Source organism: Sardina pilchardus, chromosome 14 (assembly GCF_963854185.1).
Source record: "Sardina pilchardus chromosome 14, fSarPil1.1, whole genome shotgun sequence".
Lineage (NCBI taxonomy): Eukaryota > Metazoa > Chordata > Actinopteri > Clupeiformes > Clupeidae > Sardina > Sardina pilchardus.
The window spans coordinates 6,238,462-6,255,961 of record NC_085007.1 but is presented as its reverse complement, the minus strand read 5'-3'; the positions used below and the strand labels follow the sequence as shown (position 1 = coordinate 6,255,961).

Genomic DNA, 17,500 nt, shown 5'->3' with positions numbered 1-17,500 from the left:
CCAGATAATTCAGTTTACGATTATGAATACACGACTCCTCATATTCAGCTACTGTAGTCTGTCCACACGTACAGTAACCAGATAATTCAGTTACGATTATGAACACACGACTCCTCATACTCAACTAGAGTTAATGATCAGGTCTGTTACATGTCCATCCACACATAAATTAAGCAGATGATGATTATGCAAAAGCACTGTTCATTATGAGGTCTGTCCCCATGCACATATAATTAAGTAGATGATGGTTATGCACAGTACTGTTCATTATGGGGTCGTCCGGCCCATCCTAATCCCCCTGGGGATTGAGTTTCACCTTAATCTCATTTTAATGTGTGGCCGCTAGGGATGCAACGGTTTTCAATAATTTATTGAACCGTTCGGTTTGGCCTGTTCGGTTCAATAGACTCACCTAAACCGCAATATTTCGGTATACGCGACATTAAACTTTTTTATTTAATACAAGGTTATTGCGCGCGCGTAGCCTGGGAGCGATAGAGAGGAGTGCTTAGGACCCGGGGGATGCGTTTTCTCTGACTGTTCAGCTTGCCTCTCGTCAACCTTGCAACAACCAATCAGAATTTTACTGAATTTCCCAAGAGCCAATAAGCGCGTTGAAATGCAAATGAAGGAGTCATGTGAGAAGAAACAAACTTTACCGGCGGCTGCATGATCATGGCGACATTTGAAGTAGCCCACGAACAAGGCAAAAAGACCGTCAGTAAACAAAGCACAGTGTGCATTGCAAGCACTGCTTCACAACGATCACCTAATAAAGGTAACACATCCAACATGTCGGCCCACTTGCGCCTTCATCACCCGGCTGTAACCTTAAGTGGAGCAGCACGGAGAGTTAGTTTGCCACCGAAAACCCAACCATCCATTGCTGCAGCCTTTCGACAACAATATTCCTATAATTCCCAAAGACATAACGAATACGACGGCGTATTAGGGCCACGTATATATACTTTGTAAAGACGCAAATTTGCCACTTTAGAAGGTCGAAAATTTGCCACATTATAAAGTCTGTGTGTAACAGTGTAACCGGTGGTTTCTGCCCTGCGTTGATTGCTCGCTAGAGTAGCCTAAGAAAGCGTGACGCCGACACAGCTGAGTGTATTCTCTTTTTGATAGTTTACTGGAAAATATTGTAGGGATGGGAGGTTATAGGAGATGGGGAGGCTGACATGTCATTCCAAACTCGGGTCATTTATTTTCCTGACGTTGTACATGCTAGGCTACGGGCAGCGGGAGGTGTCCACTCGAAAAACAATAAACTCACTGCTAAATCAGTCAATCGCTCGTCCACTCGTCAATCACACAACTCTCTCGCACACACACGCACACACACACACACACACACACACACGACAGGAGACACAGGGGAAACAGACACTTTGTGAAGTGGCAAATTTGCCACTTTCTTCTCGGAATATTGCCCCCCCTGACAACAGGTTGCAATAATGTTCATTTCATTGTTCTAATATTTTTAATGCTGCACTGCACTTTTGTCTATGTTTAAATTTTTTACGTTCATAAAAGAGGACAGGGCAGGCACTCCCAAATCAAATATCCATTTGAAACTACACATAATACTACCTCACCAATTATTTTGAGAAGATTTTCAGAATTGTTCACTACTTTTTTGAGGGTGTATAACAGTTAAGTATTTTCTTTAAATGTGTGAAGAACAGTGAGTTTATTAAATAAATAACTACACATTACTTTATGCTGCACTGCACTATGGATAACATTGCCTGTTTATGACAGAAGGCAATGATGGTGTTCTTTTCTTTTAATACATTTTTGTGATTCTGCTTCATCTGTGTCAGGCTATGCATTTAATATTTTCTCTGCAAGTGTAAGTAGAAGCACATTGTTGATTTGAAATAGAAAAGGCAAATATAGCCTCCTGTATGCTAGAGCCAAGATAATATTGATATATTGAAACCGAACCGTTACCGTGGCCCAAAAACCGTGATACAAACCGAACCGTGGCAAAACTGTACCGTTGCATCCCTAGTGGCCGCACTAGCGGGACCTGGCTTTATTGCCCTCCCTAATCACCAGTGTCCGTTGGCATGCTCTGACCTCTCCGGGTTAATGCCCCCATAATGACCATACACACACACACACACACACACACACACACACACACACACAAACCCATAATGACCAGTCTTGCTATTAAATGTAGAGCCGGTGATGGTAGCGAAAGGATGCAGATTGTGGAGCTGAAGAGCCAATCAAAATACATCCCTCCTTTCCCCAATCCCAAGGCAGTGTGTTGATTGGCTGGAACAGCTTGTGGCCTACTGTCTCTGCTTCCTGTATACAAAGCCAGGATTATGCACATTTATGAACACTTACGGACATTTTCTGAAAGGACGGCAAGAAGGTCATGCTTGCCCGTCTCCTAAATAAAAAAATTCCAGACATTTTTCTTCGGAACCCCCAGCTTTTGTAGCTTTGCATGAGAAGAGAGGGAGGGGTTTTTTTGTAGGTGGAAATTTAACCTTTGACCTTTCATATTTTTGCGCACCGTTGACATTTGATGTATTCACTAACATTGATGGACCAGTGTGGGTATCCACTGTCCAGAGTGTGGGCCTCCTCTCATGACTGGGCAGCACCTCTGACCTTATAACACACCATTGCAGTCTGAGAAAGATCTGCTGTACAGTCATGTGTGCACACACACCTGACACACACACACACAGACCAGTTTTTCACAGGTTTTACTGACCAGCGTGATGGTCAGACTGTGAGTGTGTCTGAGTGTGTCTGAGTGTGTGTGAGAGCGAGAGAGAGCGAGAGTAAGTGTATGTGTGCAATGCTCTTGATTAATTTTACCATTGGCCCCGCTAATGCCGAGGTCAAACCCTATGCCAAGCAACAGACCCCCTCCTACTCACCAAACATTTCACACACACACACTTAGTGTGTACTAACTCTGTGTGTTATGGTTCATATTCATACCGTGTTCAGAAGCTGTCATGTAATGCAAAACACTCTATGATAGGGTGGGTTTGTGTGCACTTTGGCCTGTTCTTACTGTTTCCCAGGGACTTTGGGAGCCCCGTCAGTAGGATGATAAAGGGTTAAATAGTCAGTGAGGCCTTACGGCTCAGCCTTTACCTGCTCCTCTCTGTGTCTTAGCGGTTGCTTTCACTCACTGTCAAAACAAACAACTGTAAGACAGGCGGAGATGAGGAAGATAAAAGTTATTGTTACTGCTGACATAATTAACAGCCTTCTCTAAGTGTGCTACATTTGCATAACTGCAGCCCCTGCTAAATGTAATCTGTGTTCCAAACAGACTTTACGCAGTTTAGCCAGACTGAAGACAAAGGTCGGACTTCTTCCAGATGCAAGGGACTGTTATAAGTGTTTACCTTTTCATCTGCACAAATGCGAGGCACTGCACCAAGCGGCTATAGCGAATACAATGGTTTGCGATCGCATATTTTCGGGGAGACTCGACAAAACAGGAAAGGCTGCATTGTGGATGACGGTAGTAGTTCGTTCTCACAAAGATATTCGCGTTTAAAAGTTACACGACACTATACTCTCATATTACAGTATCCGTTACCTTTTCTTTTCGAGATCCTTGTTTCTCCATCCTGTCCTACTTCAACGGTCTGCGACAACTCGAAACTTTCATCCCATGATAGAAGTATTTACAAAAAGGTGGAAAATCTATTTCAAAAGATAAAATTAAAGTTCTGCCAACGTTTCCAAATATTCGGGTTCGTCGGGATGCACAATTCTTCGTTGCGTCTTAAGAAAAGTTATTCCACAGAAAGTACGCCATGTTGTCAAATCCCCGTTTTTTTCTGGCATTTGGGCTTGTAGCGGATTTTCTCCCGGTAGAGGCGGTTCTGCTGTGGCTCCAGCGGAGCTCCATCGCGCATTACCGCTGCTGACATCACAGCGGAGTAGAGTTACCGACCTCAACCCTCTCCACAGCCCGCTGCCTGCGTCTCTTCCTGCCTTCCGTAGTGCTCAGGCAGCCTATCTTTATTAGCTACCGCTGGATTCACCGAGGGCAGCTATAGCCTACTACCGTAGTGCTGGTCCCAAGACTAACTGACTAGGTCTGTGCGCCCCCGTCGCTGGCTACCCGGCCAGCACCCTGAACGTGCCCCCCACTAAACCCCCTACTTCGGTCACGTCTTCACAGAAGCGTCGTTAGGCTATACAGGCCGGTGGCCTGATCCAGTTTCTGCTGGTCACCCGTTGACCTCTCACTGTAGAAACCATAAGTGAACATAGTGGACAGTCGAAATAACTTTTTATTAAATAATATTTACAACAGCAGACTTTCATCAGACAACATTCAGCTGACACTTCTTTCGAGTAGCTTGAGTGATATTCAATATAGGCTATTCAACACGTTATATATTTACAGTTATATACAACAGACAATACATTATTATGGTTTAAGCAACAACATATGCAACTTTTATACGCTTGTAGCAGAACGCGTCCTGAGTCATGCTTCCTCTCAATGTGAGTAGGCTCTCATGGGGAGCATCGGCTCAGCATCAGAGGCATCCGAGGTATCATCCACATAACCCCGTTTGTCATCAGTCAGACACCCAAAGGAGCTCAGGGCTAGGGATTGGGCCTTGAGTATGTCAGTCAAACACACAGATTTAGCTGATAGGTTGTGCACAGCACAGCACAGCACAGCACAGCACAGGAGGAAAAGTCTAAAAAGTTTGTGTCCGAGAGCTTTGCTAAACTGATATTCGCAGGTGACTCATGTAGAAGCTATTTCAATGCCGCCTTGGCTTCTGCAGCCGGGAATGCATTCTCAGGCATTTACGGTAGAGCCTGACCCCCAAGTCTTTCCTCTTTGCCCGTTTACTCTGGTTGAATTTGCGAGGTCTGTCCAGTAGGTGGCGCCTGCCTGCAGGACGCTTGTCCCATCCTCGCCCCGGCAGGAAGAATGGCATCTGCAACAATACAGCACTGTAAGGGGGGAGAGTTGTTAATTGCAGGTTTGGAGTCATTGAATAACACAAAGACAACAACAAAAAAATACATAGTGTAGGGAGTGTGCAAGCTAGGCATGTGTGTGTGTGTGTGTGTGTGTGTGTGTGTGTGTGTGTGTGTGTGTGTGTCTGTGTGTGTGTGTGTCTGTGTGTGTGTGTGTGTGTGTGTGTTTTGGTGGCAGAGGTGGAAAACTCCAGCTTCAGAAAGTAAAAATCCAATCATGTATTGGTTCTACCTGTCCACTTAACACAGATGATCTCACTAATTAGCTGCTCTAGCTGACTGAAGACTTGTGCTAATTAGAATCAGCTGGTTGAAGTGAATGGTTGGCGCAGATATGTGGTATGATTTTTACTTTCTGAAGCTGGACACTTTATAGAGAATGCAGTCTGAGCTGTCCACTAGAGGGCACTGTGTGTTTGTGTGTGTGTGTGTGTGTGTGTGTGTGTGTGTGTGTGTGTGTGTGTGTGCTAATTCATTGTGGGTGCGACGAGTTCATAGTTTGAGTTGAACTTTCACACACTGACCTGCTCTGCGGTGAATCGCTGCTCTGTGTGTGTGGCAGGATGAAGCAAGACTCCGCCACAAAGTCCAACATCAGAGTGTGCAGCCCGGCAGCCTCCAGAACTGGCATGTGCTCCGCTAACCTGGACACACACACACACACACACACACACACACACACATTAACACATGACACATACATGTACACACCTGCACGTGCACACACACACACACACACACACACACACACACACATTAACACATGACACATACATCTACACACCTGCACGTGCACACACATACATACACACACACACATTAACACATGACACATACATCTACACACCTGCACGTGCACACACATACACACACCTTCACGTGCACCCATGAACACACACACATTAACATATTAACACATACGCACATGTCTGCACACACACACTACACCACCAATGTGCAGCAGAATCTATGGGATTGCAATTGAAAGTATATGTATGTGTATGTATGCATGTGTATCACATCTGGTAGAAATGCAGCAATAGAAACCTTTTGGTGTGTGAATTTGTTTGAGTTTGTGAGAGATAGTGTGTGTGTGTGTGTGTGTGTGTGTGTGTGTGTGTGTGTGTGTGTGTGTGTGTGTGTGTGTGTGTGTGTGTGTGTGTGTGTGTGTGTGTTTTGTGTGTGTGTGTGTGTGTGTGTGTGTGTCTCACCTTTTGGTGCAGTTGCAGTGATAGAGGGTTCGTAGCTCTGTGTTCTTCAGCCCAAACACTTCCTGCAGAGGGGGCACCTGCAGTCTACAGTCATCCAGGAGCTTATACACACCACACACACGCAGGGTATCTGCAATCACACAAACACACACATGTTATACACACAACTCATACACACACACACACACACACACACACATAAAGTGGACTTACTGGACATTCTACACAGCCCACACAAGAAGATGGCCTTTGGATAGAGAACACATTTAATACAAATATAGTCAGAACTGTTCTTGGGTGGATTGGCCTGTACCAGGCTGGTTTGTTTGATCTGGCAAGGAAACTTGAAATGAGCGAGTTCAATAGAGTTTAGGACAGCTCTAACATGAGACACAGATAGTTGGCTAGGCTAGGCTAACTCAGACAGAAAGAGTTTAGGCCTATGTTGTTCGGTATTAATGTGGACAGACGGGAGGGAATCTTACACACACTCCATATAAGAGTGGACTATGGGGAGAATCTTAGAAAGCACCTCTAAACGAACACGCCAACATTTTGGAAAATGAGCTTATTCCCCGTCTCCTCTAGATAAGATGATATATACCCTTCTCTCTGTGCGTGCAGTAACTCAGTTTGACGTTAGCCTAGCTTAGCATAGTTCATTGAGATGGTCAGCACCAACTAGCAGTTGGTCGTCAAGGTGACAAAATAACTCCAACATTTTCCTATTTACATGTTATGACTTGTAAAGTTACAAAGTTACAGTCCATAGGGGCTGTTCAAACAGTGCTCTGCCACAAATACTTGTTGTGTTGTAACACATTAAAAACACCAGGTGGAGATGTTAAAAGGTTAAAAAGTAGATTTTTGTCTAAGAGGGACTTAAAGGGTGGACTGAAGAGGGAGGGTTGGCAGTGTGTAACCAGAGAGGGTTAAAGCGGAGCGAGAGGCGCAAACGTTCGACCATTTCCGAGTTCTGTTTTCGCAAAGGGGAGGGGGGCGAAATCCCCCTTTAAGCAGACCTAGAAAGTTACGTTACATTCAAACTGAACTGCTTGAGATCGATATCCCACTATGACACCTCTTTAAGCAGACAGGAACTGTTTCCTGAATTTTGCTTCCATAGAGATGCATTATGTTGCTCTTGAGATCTTGTCAGTGATGAGGGATCTTTGGTGTAACCCACCTGATGGTTTGGGCGTAGTGGTGGTGGTGGTGGTGGGGGTGGGGAGCAGGAGGCTGCTGCTGGGTGTGGATCCCTGGAGATCGCCGGCGTGGTCTGAGACGTCGGTTCTGTTGTTCAGGAGGTCGGTTCTAGCGTCTGAGGCGTCAGTTCTGGGGTCAGGGAGGTTGATAGTGGGCATGATGGACTGTGCTGGTGTGGGGAGCTTGAGTTCAGATGACCCGTCTTGATTGGGTTTGGATGTAAGGGCTGAGGCTGGTTTGGTAGTTGGAGCTCGATCTGGTTTGGTAGTATGTTCTGAATCTGGTTTGGTAGTATGTTCTGAATCTGGTTTGGTCGTTGGGTGTGAATCTGGTTTCATAATCAGGTCTGAGACTGGTTTGGTAGTCATTTCTGAATAGAGTTTGGTCAGTTGGCTTGGGTACGGCAGAGTGCCGTTTTCTGTAAGAGTAGAGTTGTAGTCTGTAGGCTCTTGCACTTCAGCATAACGGACCGGGCCAGTCGACAGACACCTGGCAAAGACAAACACAGAATGCAGGTGTGAGCTGCAGTAATGTCATCTGTCTATCGCCCCAGCAAGTGCAAACAACACAAAACAATCCAACGAGACTCAGCAGATTGGGTTCATCTCATCAAAACAGTGTTTCCAGAAAAGTTACCAGAGAAACAGAGAGAGAGAGAGAGAGAGAGAGAGAGAGAGAGAGAGAGCTCAAAATGATTGTCCTGAACAGCTAGATTAGGAGGTCAACAAAGGTCAGGAGTAGATACCGGTACTCAGAGGAGCGAGCACACACACACTGATACGAAGTACTCTCCAGTAAGTTGTATTGCTTAAAAATATGAACCAAATTATGGCTTTTGTGCCTCTTTCTGCTTGGCATTGGACACTTTTACAATGTCAGTTTATATTTGTTCAGCATTAAATACTTTTAAAAGATTGAGCTTTCTCTGGTCATAGCCAAGCTACACTTTGACATGAGCTTATATTTTTTCAGCATTGAGTATTTTTACATGTGTTGCGTCAGAAAGGAATATAAAGCCGTTACCTGCCCCACCAGGCTCGCTCCGTGCACTCCGTCTGTATGGTCCACTCGAAGCACCTCATCTTGAGCACGTTGAAGTAGCCGTAGCCCACCACGAACCCCATAGCGTCCTCCGCACGCTGCAGGCACTGTTTGAACCTGACGGAACACACCAGAACCTCAGCACATTCTAAACTATTGTGAGCTGTAAGGTAATCTACAACTTTCACTGCATCAATTCACTGTTTACTAGCAGATTGTGATGACACAAGTTCAACTGAAGCAGAAGCCTCTATGTGTATGTGTGTGTGTGTGTGTGTGTGTGTGTGTGTGTGTGTGTGTGTGTGTGTGTGTGTGTGTGTGTGTGTGTACCTGTTATCACAGTCGCAGTGAGATAAGGTGAAGATGTTGCTGTTGAACACACCAAAGCCATAGTTGAAAGAGGCGATGGTGTGTGTGCAGTGGTCGTGTTCCCGGCAACACTCATCTGTATGTGGAAAGGCACCTAAAACACACACACACACACACACACACACACACACACACACACACGCACACACACACACACACACACACACACACACACACACACACACACAGAGAGAGTCAGTACAACGGACTCTGACCACACACAGATATATTCACAGCAGAACAAAGACAGATGAGATGCACAGCAGAATAAGAATATATTAAACACACAGGTGTATAGAGAAAGGTGTATAAAGACAGGTGAGATGCACAGCAGAATAAGGATGGATTTACAGTAATGCACAGGTGTATAAAGACAGGTGAGATGCACAGCACAATAAGGATGGATTAAATGCACAGGTGTATAATGTCAGGTGAGATGCACAGCAGAATAAGGATAGAATAAACACACAGGTGTATGATGACAGATACCAGCACAAGCAATAATAGACGAGATGATACACCCATAAATGTGACACACCCACCAACTGGTCATTCAATCACTATGTGTGTGTGTGTGTGTGTGTGTGTGTGTGTGTGTGTGTGTGTGTGTGTGTGTGTGTGGTGCACTAACCGAGGTCACTGTAGTTTGCCGCAGTGTTGCCCGTGCCGCACCAGAGAGTTCCAGGAATCATGATCAGCCCCCTCTTCACGCGGACGCTTCTGGATCCTTCCGTGTGAGCGTGCTGCTGGGTCAGCAGGTCTCGTGTGTGTCTGACCGCCGCGCTGCCCCCCACACCCACGTCCGCGCCTGCGTCCGCGTCCGCGTCCACACACACTCCCGGCCGGAACAGCACGCGCGTCTGGAAGCTCCTCTGGGCTCTCCGGCTGAAGAGTTCCGGCCGGCGCTCCTGGCATTCCGCCCGGTAGCCGTGGGTGACGGCGGAGTCTCGGCTGGTCACACACTCCTGGTGTCGCCCGTCGGGTGCCCACACGGCATGGTACAGCGCCAGCTGCCCTCCCGGGCGCCGCCGCAGGAACGTCTGATGCGCACGCCCGTCCGCCAGGGTGCGAGTCCAGAAGCAGAATCCTGCCGCACCGGGCATCTCCGCGCGGGCAGAGGGGGCACACAGCAGGGCACAGAGCAGCGGCAGGAGGCACGATGCCAGCCATGCCAACGTTACGGTCTTCCTGGGCATTTCACGGCCAGTTACGGTTACTGACCCTGGGTCGACCAGTCTTTCCTCACACAACCGACTGGATGATTCTGATTGGACCTATGTAACTGTTGCTAGCAGTAATAATAATACAGTGATATTATTGTAACAACAATAGAATAATAATACAATAATTTGTTACGATATATTGTACCTATGAATAATTAGGTATTATAAAATATTTTTTACACTGGCTGTGGAATAAATCTGTGATTTAAAACTTGCTCTATTGCTTGAGATAGCTTATTGACACAAGCCGTTAACTAAATCGGTTTTCGAAATCCTCACAGTCTTAGTTATTAAGCACAAGCTATGTTGTCAAATCTTGTGAGCTGAAAGCCAGATAGATAGATGACTTAGTTTGAAGTGAAGTTTTTGTGCGAGCACAGTTTAGAGAGATCTGGCGGTGACTGTGGTCGTGAATCCTACCTAGGCACAGCAGAGAGGGACTCTCATTTATACATAGAAGGAGGGGGTTCCCACGCGTATGTCAACATCAAGCCACATCAGACAAACTCCAAGGGGGTGGGACAACTGGAAGAGATGAGCTCATGAACTTACTCTCTGGGAAATGCAAACACACACACACACACACACACACACACACACACATGCATCTCTTTGGCTGTTGTACCTCGTCCGGTGTTGTCCTTGAGTGTGTTATCAGACTCAAATAAGAAGGGGAGATAGATAAGGCGAGCCTACATACAATATTGTCCTTCTACAGCACCAGACGGCAAACTCGCTTCTGTTTCTGTTTATTTATTATCCCTCACATTCTGGCTTTTTTGGATTTCAACAGTGACCAGGCCCATTTCATATACACTACTGTACATGTCAATCACCAATCTACCTTTAATGAACCTATAAACCAAAAGTCATGCTTAAATTCAAATGCCATCAGACCTCATGTTTACGTTTTCCAGATGTTAACACCAAACTTGATGTTAAAATTTGCAGGTGTCACCTAACATGACGTCTAAATTCACCAGTGACATCAGACTTGATGCTTAAATTCATCAGTGTCACCAAACCTGATGTTTATATTCCCAGATGTCATCACACCCGATGCTTAAATTCCCAAATATCATCAAACCTGATGCTTAAATTCCCAAATATCATCAAACCTGATTTTCGAATTCCCAGATGTTTATCGGCTCCTTGATCCCTCTAATGTTCCGAACACGGGACTGGAAGTTCCGAACACAGGACTGGAAGTTCTGAACACAGACAGGACTGGTGACTCACCTCTCCTTTTTGTCTGTTTGTTTTGTTGTTTTGTTTGTTATTTGTTTTCTCCTGAGTCACAGCTTTCTGTAATTCAGTAGTAGCCTACTGCAAATACAGCATTTACTTCAGCTGCATCAGATGGGGGAAGTGTTACACAAGCCATAAAGCATAAAACCTAAATGAAAGATATTGATGCCAGCATCTCAGAGACTGCGCTGATAAGATTTGACCTTCAACCCAGAAGCAGGTCGTGATACAAAGTTCAAGTGTGTGTGTGTATGTGTATGGATGGATGTGTGTGTGTGTGTGTGTGTGTGTGTGTGTGTGTGGTGTCAGTCAACAGTGGCATGTGTGCATGTCTGCAGCTTTGTTTGATTTGATGTGTGTGTGCTGTGTGTCTCTGGTTCAGGTGTGTGTGTGGATGTGTGTGCTATCACTGCATGTGTGTGTGTTGTGTGTTGGTGTGGCTCAGGTTTGTATACATGCTGCAGTATGTACTTCTGTAGTTCAGATACTGCAGGTGTGTGTATGTGTATCTATGTATATATGTGTACATCTGTCGGTGCTTTCTGATTGGTTCACTACTCACCTGATTCGCACAAAGTTTGGTGCCGCGTCAGAGACAGAAAAGTGCAGCAGTGATGCAAAGTTCAGTGGGTGTGTGTGTGTGTGTGTGTGTCTATACACCATGTGTACACACCATGTGTCACAGATCAACTTTGTGCGTGTGCGAGTTGTTCAGGTGTGTGTGTGTGTGTGTGTGTGTACTGATGTGTTTGTACTGTATGTATCAAATTAAAGATCGGTGTGCAGTGTGTACTGATGTGTTTGTACTGTATGTATCAAATTAAAGATGGGTGTGCAGCCTATGGAGAGGGCTGAAAGTTTCACCTCACTGAGGTCCTCAGTGGACCACTAACACCCAGTACTCTAAGAAGACCCAGACTGTACTTCCTACGAGTGTGTTCTAACAGGTAACCTCAACACCTGGTATGGAAACTGTACACAGTATTGTGAGGGCTACTTATTCCACCACAGCTGTATATTTTGGAACGTATTTCAATAGATTACTGAAAGTGAGTAATGTATTTTGTAGATGTCTATTTGTTCAATCCTTCTAAATCTTTCTTCTTTATACTTATAAATAGCTAGTAATGCGTCTGCACAGGAGAGTGGAGCAGTTACAGTAAATGCCATTTCACTACATATCTTTCAAGTACCTCTATGCATGTGACAAGTAATATCCTTTTATCCTTGTATGTTTGAGGATGATATGCATCACATGTATCCTTCAGTTGTAGGTGTGTGTGTGTGCGTGTGTGTGTATTGGTGCTTTCTGGTTGGTTCTCTGCTCACCTGATTCGCACAAAGTTTGGTGCCCCGTCACTTCAAAGGGTTTTCTCCAGGATATCACCACCACCATTCAGCCAATCACACATCTACACACGTCTACACACACACGCCACACTGTAAGGGCAGAGGTCAAATATGACATTATTTACAATCAATTATAGTATACAGTATTATCTTACAGAGGTTACATCACCATTGTTTTTATTGATTATGTTTATTGTTGTCATTATGTTGCCGGTGACTTAAATGTCTTCTAAGAACCATAACCATAAACATGCAATACTTATTCATCAACATGAGAGACTGTGACCGGCAAGATAGTGAGATATTGAATGTAGTTCCTCACTTAGCACTTGCTTTAGATAAAAATGACTGCAAAATTAATTAATTCCAATGTAAGATGATAGATATGAAATTCAGAAAAGCAGACATTTTTGTTAATGCTTTTGTGGCATTAGATGCCAGACAATGTAGCACAAATGAGTGTTGAATCTGCATTTATTAGAACTTGTAGTTTTTGAAGTGAACAGCAAGACCAACATACACATCATAACAGCCAACACAGCGAAAACAAGTGACCAAAGTGACCACAGCTGAGTGCTGGGATCTCCATGAAATACATGCTTGATGTAAAATGATCTCCACGATATACAGTACATGCTTGATGTAAGGGATAATGGATGACAAGGCGTTTGGTTCACCGAGAGAAATACACATTTGCGGTGGTAAAACGGCCCGACATGACAGTGTCACCAAAATCTGACGTTGCTGTCCTGGCATGACCTCGACAATATACATGCATCACGGTGATATACTGTAAAATACATGGCTGTGTCTGGACTGCTCATTATTGTACACCATTCTGTTTGTCCTGTATTGGTATTGGATACCTTTTCTGTTGTTGCTCTTAGTGTATTTTTACTTTTGGGGGCTCAGGGCTTCGTTGAAGAAGAGATGTAAGATCTCAATGGGACTCACCAGGTAAAGGAAAATAAATAAATAAATAAATAAATTAATTAATTAAAGTAAAATACAGACGTTGGGTAAGTTTTGACCTTGACTGACCCTGACTTGAAGGTGGCCCATTCAATGCTCGTAGTAAAGGTAAGACAGTAGTATCTTGTTACAAAATCTCCATCACCTTTCCCCTCTTTAGTGGCGTCATCGTTTACTTTCTCACCTTTAAACAACGCTGTCTTATATCTTATCTCAGTCATATGACATGCTTCTCTGCCTCATCATCTACATGCTCCCCTGATAGCCATCACCACTCTCACTTTCTCCACACTGATGCCTCTTCATCTATACACTACTGTGTTAGCCATCTCCACTCTCACTCTCTCCACACGGATGCTGGAGGGGCATAAATAAGGCAGAGACAAGATAGTAGAAAGAGTTAAGAGAGTGAGAAAGGCAAACCCTTCATAAGCATCATGGCACAGAGTTAGAGGAGAAGGTCACACCGAGTGCTGTCGGTACGGGAAAAAAATTAAAAGAATCGGTTTATCGGATCTACAGTATGTGAAATCTAATCAGGCTTCTACGTTAACTGATTATTCAGTTCAGAATAATTTCACAACAATCTCACGTTTATTATTCTAGCAGAGTGACACTGGTTGCTGTTTTAGTCACCAGACTTAATTAGATATCAGTTCTAGTTAAAGATTAAAACAATGTTATCATTCATATCCATCTCTGGGTTATCATTTGATTATTACCATTGATGATTACGCAATAATTACATCATAAGTAACTGCACATAAATAATAATAATTATTTCAACAAATAAAATTACATTTATACAACACCTTTCTCAAACTCAAGGTCACTTTACAAAAGTCGAAACAAAAAAAACATCTTGCTGTATTTGATGAGACGACAAATTAAAGCCGTGCAGTTAAAACCAAAATGGCCGCTGTTTTTGGAATGCAGGCTTAAGCCATGACATTGCTACCGTTTAACTGAAAAAGTCTTCATGTTCTGTTCAAAGTGTTCACAAAATACACCAAAAACATGACTGTCCGCAAACTGCTTTGATTCCCAAATCACTAATTAAGGAGATCGGTCTTATATATATATTATCTGAGGAATGACACTGAATGACACAGTCACTGAGGTTGTAGGAAGAGGACTTCTCAGTCGCTGAGGTTGTAGGGAGAGGACTTCTCAGTCACTGAGCGGCTGCTGGTTGTTGAGGAGCACGTGCCAGCGCTCAATCCGCTGGTCTTTGTTCTTCAGACACTCGTACCAGTGCTTCAGACATTCCCCTTTAGCAGAGATGCCCAGCTGACAACCGCCTGCAGGGGCAGAAAACCAGAGAACCCACCAACATCTGAGAACCCAGTCAGAACTAGCACCCACCAACATCCGAGAACCCAGTCAGAACTAGCAGGACTCTGCCAAAACCCTTAAATCGTATTGTACAGGTGGCAAAAGGGTCTGTTTTTTTTTCATAATGTAGTCTAAGAATGGACAGCTGGTATATCATGATAAATTCATTAAATGTGACAGAAAGTGTCCCAGGTTAGAAATCACTTACAGCGCCTTTAATAGGCCCAATGCACTGCTCTCTTGGCACCACACAGCTCTGGACACACTCACTCAGAGCCCAGTGCCTTCCGAACGTCTTACCGATGAAATCGTTAGATGACCCGCGATCGTAGTCCCACACGGAGATGTCCAGCGTCTTCTTGGCCAGGTCACCGTGTTTGACCTCGAAGCTGAATTCCTGCAGATGGACATCTACCATTAACACTGCAGCTCTATCAGGACAGGCACCATTTCCTCCACTCCAGGTCGTCCATTTACCAAACTACTGTACCAGGCTGCAAATCAGGCGCTATGGACAATTAACCTGCAACTGCACTCACAGATGGCATCCAAACCCACCATGACGTGATATATCTGCAACCATTACATCAGTCTCTGTATCAGCTAAAACATGGCATGCTGACGGATTGGCTCATTATCTACATGGCACGTGTGTGTGTGTGTGTGTGTGTGTGTGTGTGTGTGTGTGTGTGTGTGTGTGTGTGTGTGTGTGTGCGTGTTGGAGACCTCATTAAACTCAGGGTTCAGGGTCTTCTTCTTTATCTGAGTCTTCCGTTTGCCCTTCTTCCCCATGTCAGGCTGCAAGCAACTGCTCCATAAGACACACACACACACACACACACACACACACACACACACACACACACACATGAATACCAGAACACGAGGAGAACACACTGAGGTTTATACACTGATTTTGTGTATGAGTGTTCTTCAGCTATATGAGCTTAATACACAAGGGTGGACAATACAGGCTATCTAAATAATTTATCATTTTTAAGAGCTGGACAGGGATAACAGATGAATATTAGCCACACAGCTACTGTAATAAGTTTATTTACAGTACTTTTGTTCGTTGATTAATATATCAAATAACAAAAATAAAAAACATTTAAATTTCTTTTCTTCATTCTTCTTCATGATTAAAGCGTGATCAGATTCTGATTCATTAGGCTATTAGGCAACTTTTTATATCTCATAAAAGTATAATGAGATGCAGGAAATTAATCCTGAATCTTGGATCTACATCTAGTTGATATGGATAATCTCTGTAATTCTGTGTTTGTAATGGAGCTACTGTATCACAATGGATCATCTCTCTCTTCAAATAATGGATAATCTCTGTGTTAGTATAATGGATAATCTGTGATCTTTATAACAGATTATCTGTGTGTTGGTGTGGTGAATAATCTGTGTGTTGGTGTGGTGGATTATCTCAGTGTTTGTGAGTTAGTATAACAGATTATCTGTGTGTTGGTGTGGTGGATAATCTGTGTGTTGGTGTGGTGGATTATCTGTGTGGTGGTGTGGTGAATGATCTGATCCGTGTGTTTGTGTGGTAGATTATCTGTGTGCTGGTGTGGTGAATTATCTGTGCGTTGGTGTGGTGGATTATCTGTATGCTGGTGTGGTGGATAATCTGTGTGTTGATGTGCTGGATAATCTGTGTGTTGGTGTGCTGGATAATGTGTGTGTTGGTGTGGTGGATAATCTGTGTGCTGGTGTGGTGAATTATCTGATCCGTGGGTTGGTGTGATGGATTATCTGTGTGTTGGTGTGGTGGATAATCTGTATGTTGTTGTGCTAGATAATCTGTGTGTTGGTGTGGTTAATTATTTGTGCGTTGGTGTGGTGGATTATCTGTATGCTGGTGTGGTGGATTATCTGTGTGTTGATGTGGTGGATAATCTGTGTGTTGATGTGCTGGATAATCTGTGTGTTGATGTGCTGGATAATGTGTGTGTTGGTGTGGTGGATAATCTGTGTGCTGGTGTGGTGAATTATCTGATCCGTGGATTGGTGTGGTGGATTATCTGTCTGTTGGTGTGGTGGATAATCTGTATGTTGTTGTGCTAGATAATCTGTGTGTTGGTGTGGTTAATTATTTGTGAGATCTGGTTAAATGCTGAGCACCTACATCTTGATGAAGGGGTCAGAGTAGCCGTTGGCGTCCATGGCGATCAGGTGAGCACAGCGGATGACTCCCACCTGAAGCTCCCCTTTCTTGCTGCTGTACGTCAGAGACACCAGAACACGCCCTCTTTCTTCTGCCTCCGCCTCCGCCCCCACCGTCACCTACACACACACACACGCGCGTAGTCACACACACACACACACACACACACACACACACACACACACACACGTAGTCACACACACACACACACACACACACACACACAAACACACACACACACACACACACACACACACACACAGAGAAAGAGAGAGGCTCACCATCTTAACATTTCCAAAGGTTTACACAACAATCTAATCTAATACCAGATCTAATTAACCTTTTACTCTCACCTTTTTCAACCT

At 44.3% G+C, this 17,500-nt stretch overlaps 3 protein-coding genes across 5 annotated transcripts in view; all 3 read right to left on the bottom strand.

Moving 5' to 3' along the window:
- Positions 1-3,982, bottom strand: part of LOC134100510 (tetratricopeptide repeat protein 28-like) — a 57,356-nt gene extending 53,374 nt beyond the window's left edge. Inside the window, exon 1 of the mRNA XM_062553732.1 lies at positions 3,593-3,982. Within this exon, the coding sequence (XP_062409716.1) occupies positions 3,593-3,622 (30 nt within the window). The 5' untranslated portion in view covers positions 3,623-3,982. The remainder of the gene's footprint in view (positions 1-3,592) is intronic.
- Positions 3,983-4,277: 295 nt separating this feature from the next.
- On the bottom strand, positions 4,278-11,295 carry pla2g3 (phospholipase A2 group III). 3 transcript variants are annotated; one of them, XM_062553734.1, is made up of 8 exons: positions 11,173-11,295; positions 9,463-10,579; positions 8,793-8,925; positions 8,445-8,579; positions 7,402-7,910; positions 6,216-6,345; positions 5,529-5,648; positions 4,278-4,977 (listed from the first exon to the last, which is right to left on the bottom strand). In XM_062553734.1, the coding sequence occupies exons 2-8, from the start codon at positions 10,025-10,027 to the stop codon at positions 4,782-4,784; spliced, it is 1,788 nt and encodes a 595-aa protein (XP_062409718.1). In that variant the 5' UTR covers positions 10,028-10,579; positions 11,173-11,295; the 3' UTR covers positions 4,278-4,781. The 3 variants fall into 3 exon arrangements, with proteins under 3 accessions (XP_062409718.1, XP_062409719.1, XP_062409717.1); XM_062553735.1 differs by lacking the exon at positions 11,173-11,295 and having other exon boundaries at positions 9,463-10,119; positions 10,475-10,492; XM_062553733.1 differs by lacking the exon at positions 11,173-11,295 and having other exon boundaries at positions 9,463-10,877.
- A 1,829-nt stretch (positions 11,296-13,124) lies between these two features.
- The window catches only part of LOC134101217 (double C2-like domain-containing protein beta), a 13,831-nt gene continuing 9,455 nt past the window's right edge, over positions 13,125-17,500 (bottom strand). Inside the window, exons 12-15 of the mRNA XM_062554813.1 lie at positions 17,097-17,254; positions 15,686-15,767; positions 15,260-15,356; positions 13,125-14,925 (exon numbers count right to left, since the gene is read on the bottom strand). Of these exons, the coding sequence (XP_062410797.1) occupies positions 14,795-14,925; positions 15,260-15,356; positions 15,686-15,767; positions 17,097-17,254 (468 nt within the window). The 3' untranslated portion in view covers positions 13,125-14,794. The remainder of the gene's footprint in view (positions 14,926-15,259; positions 15,357-15,685; positions 15,768-17,096; positions 17,255-17,500) is intronic.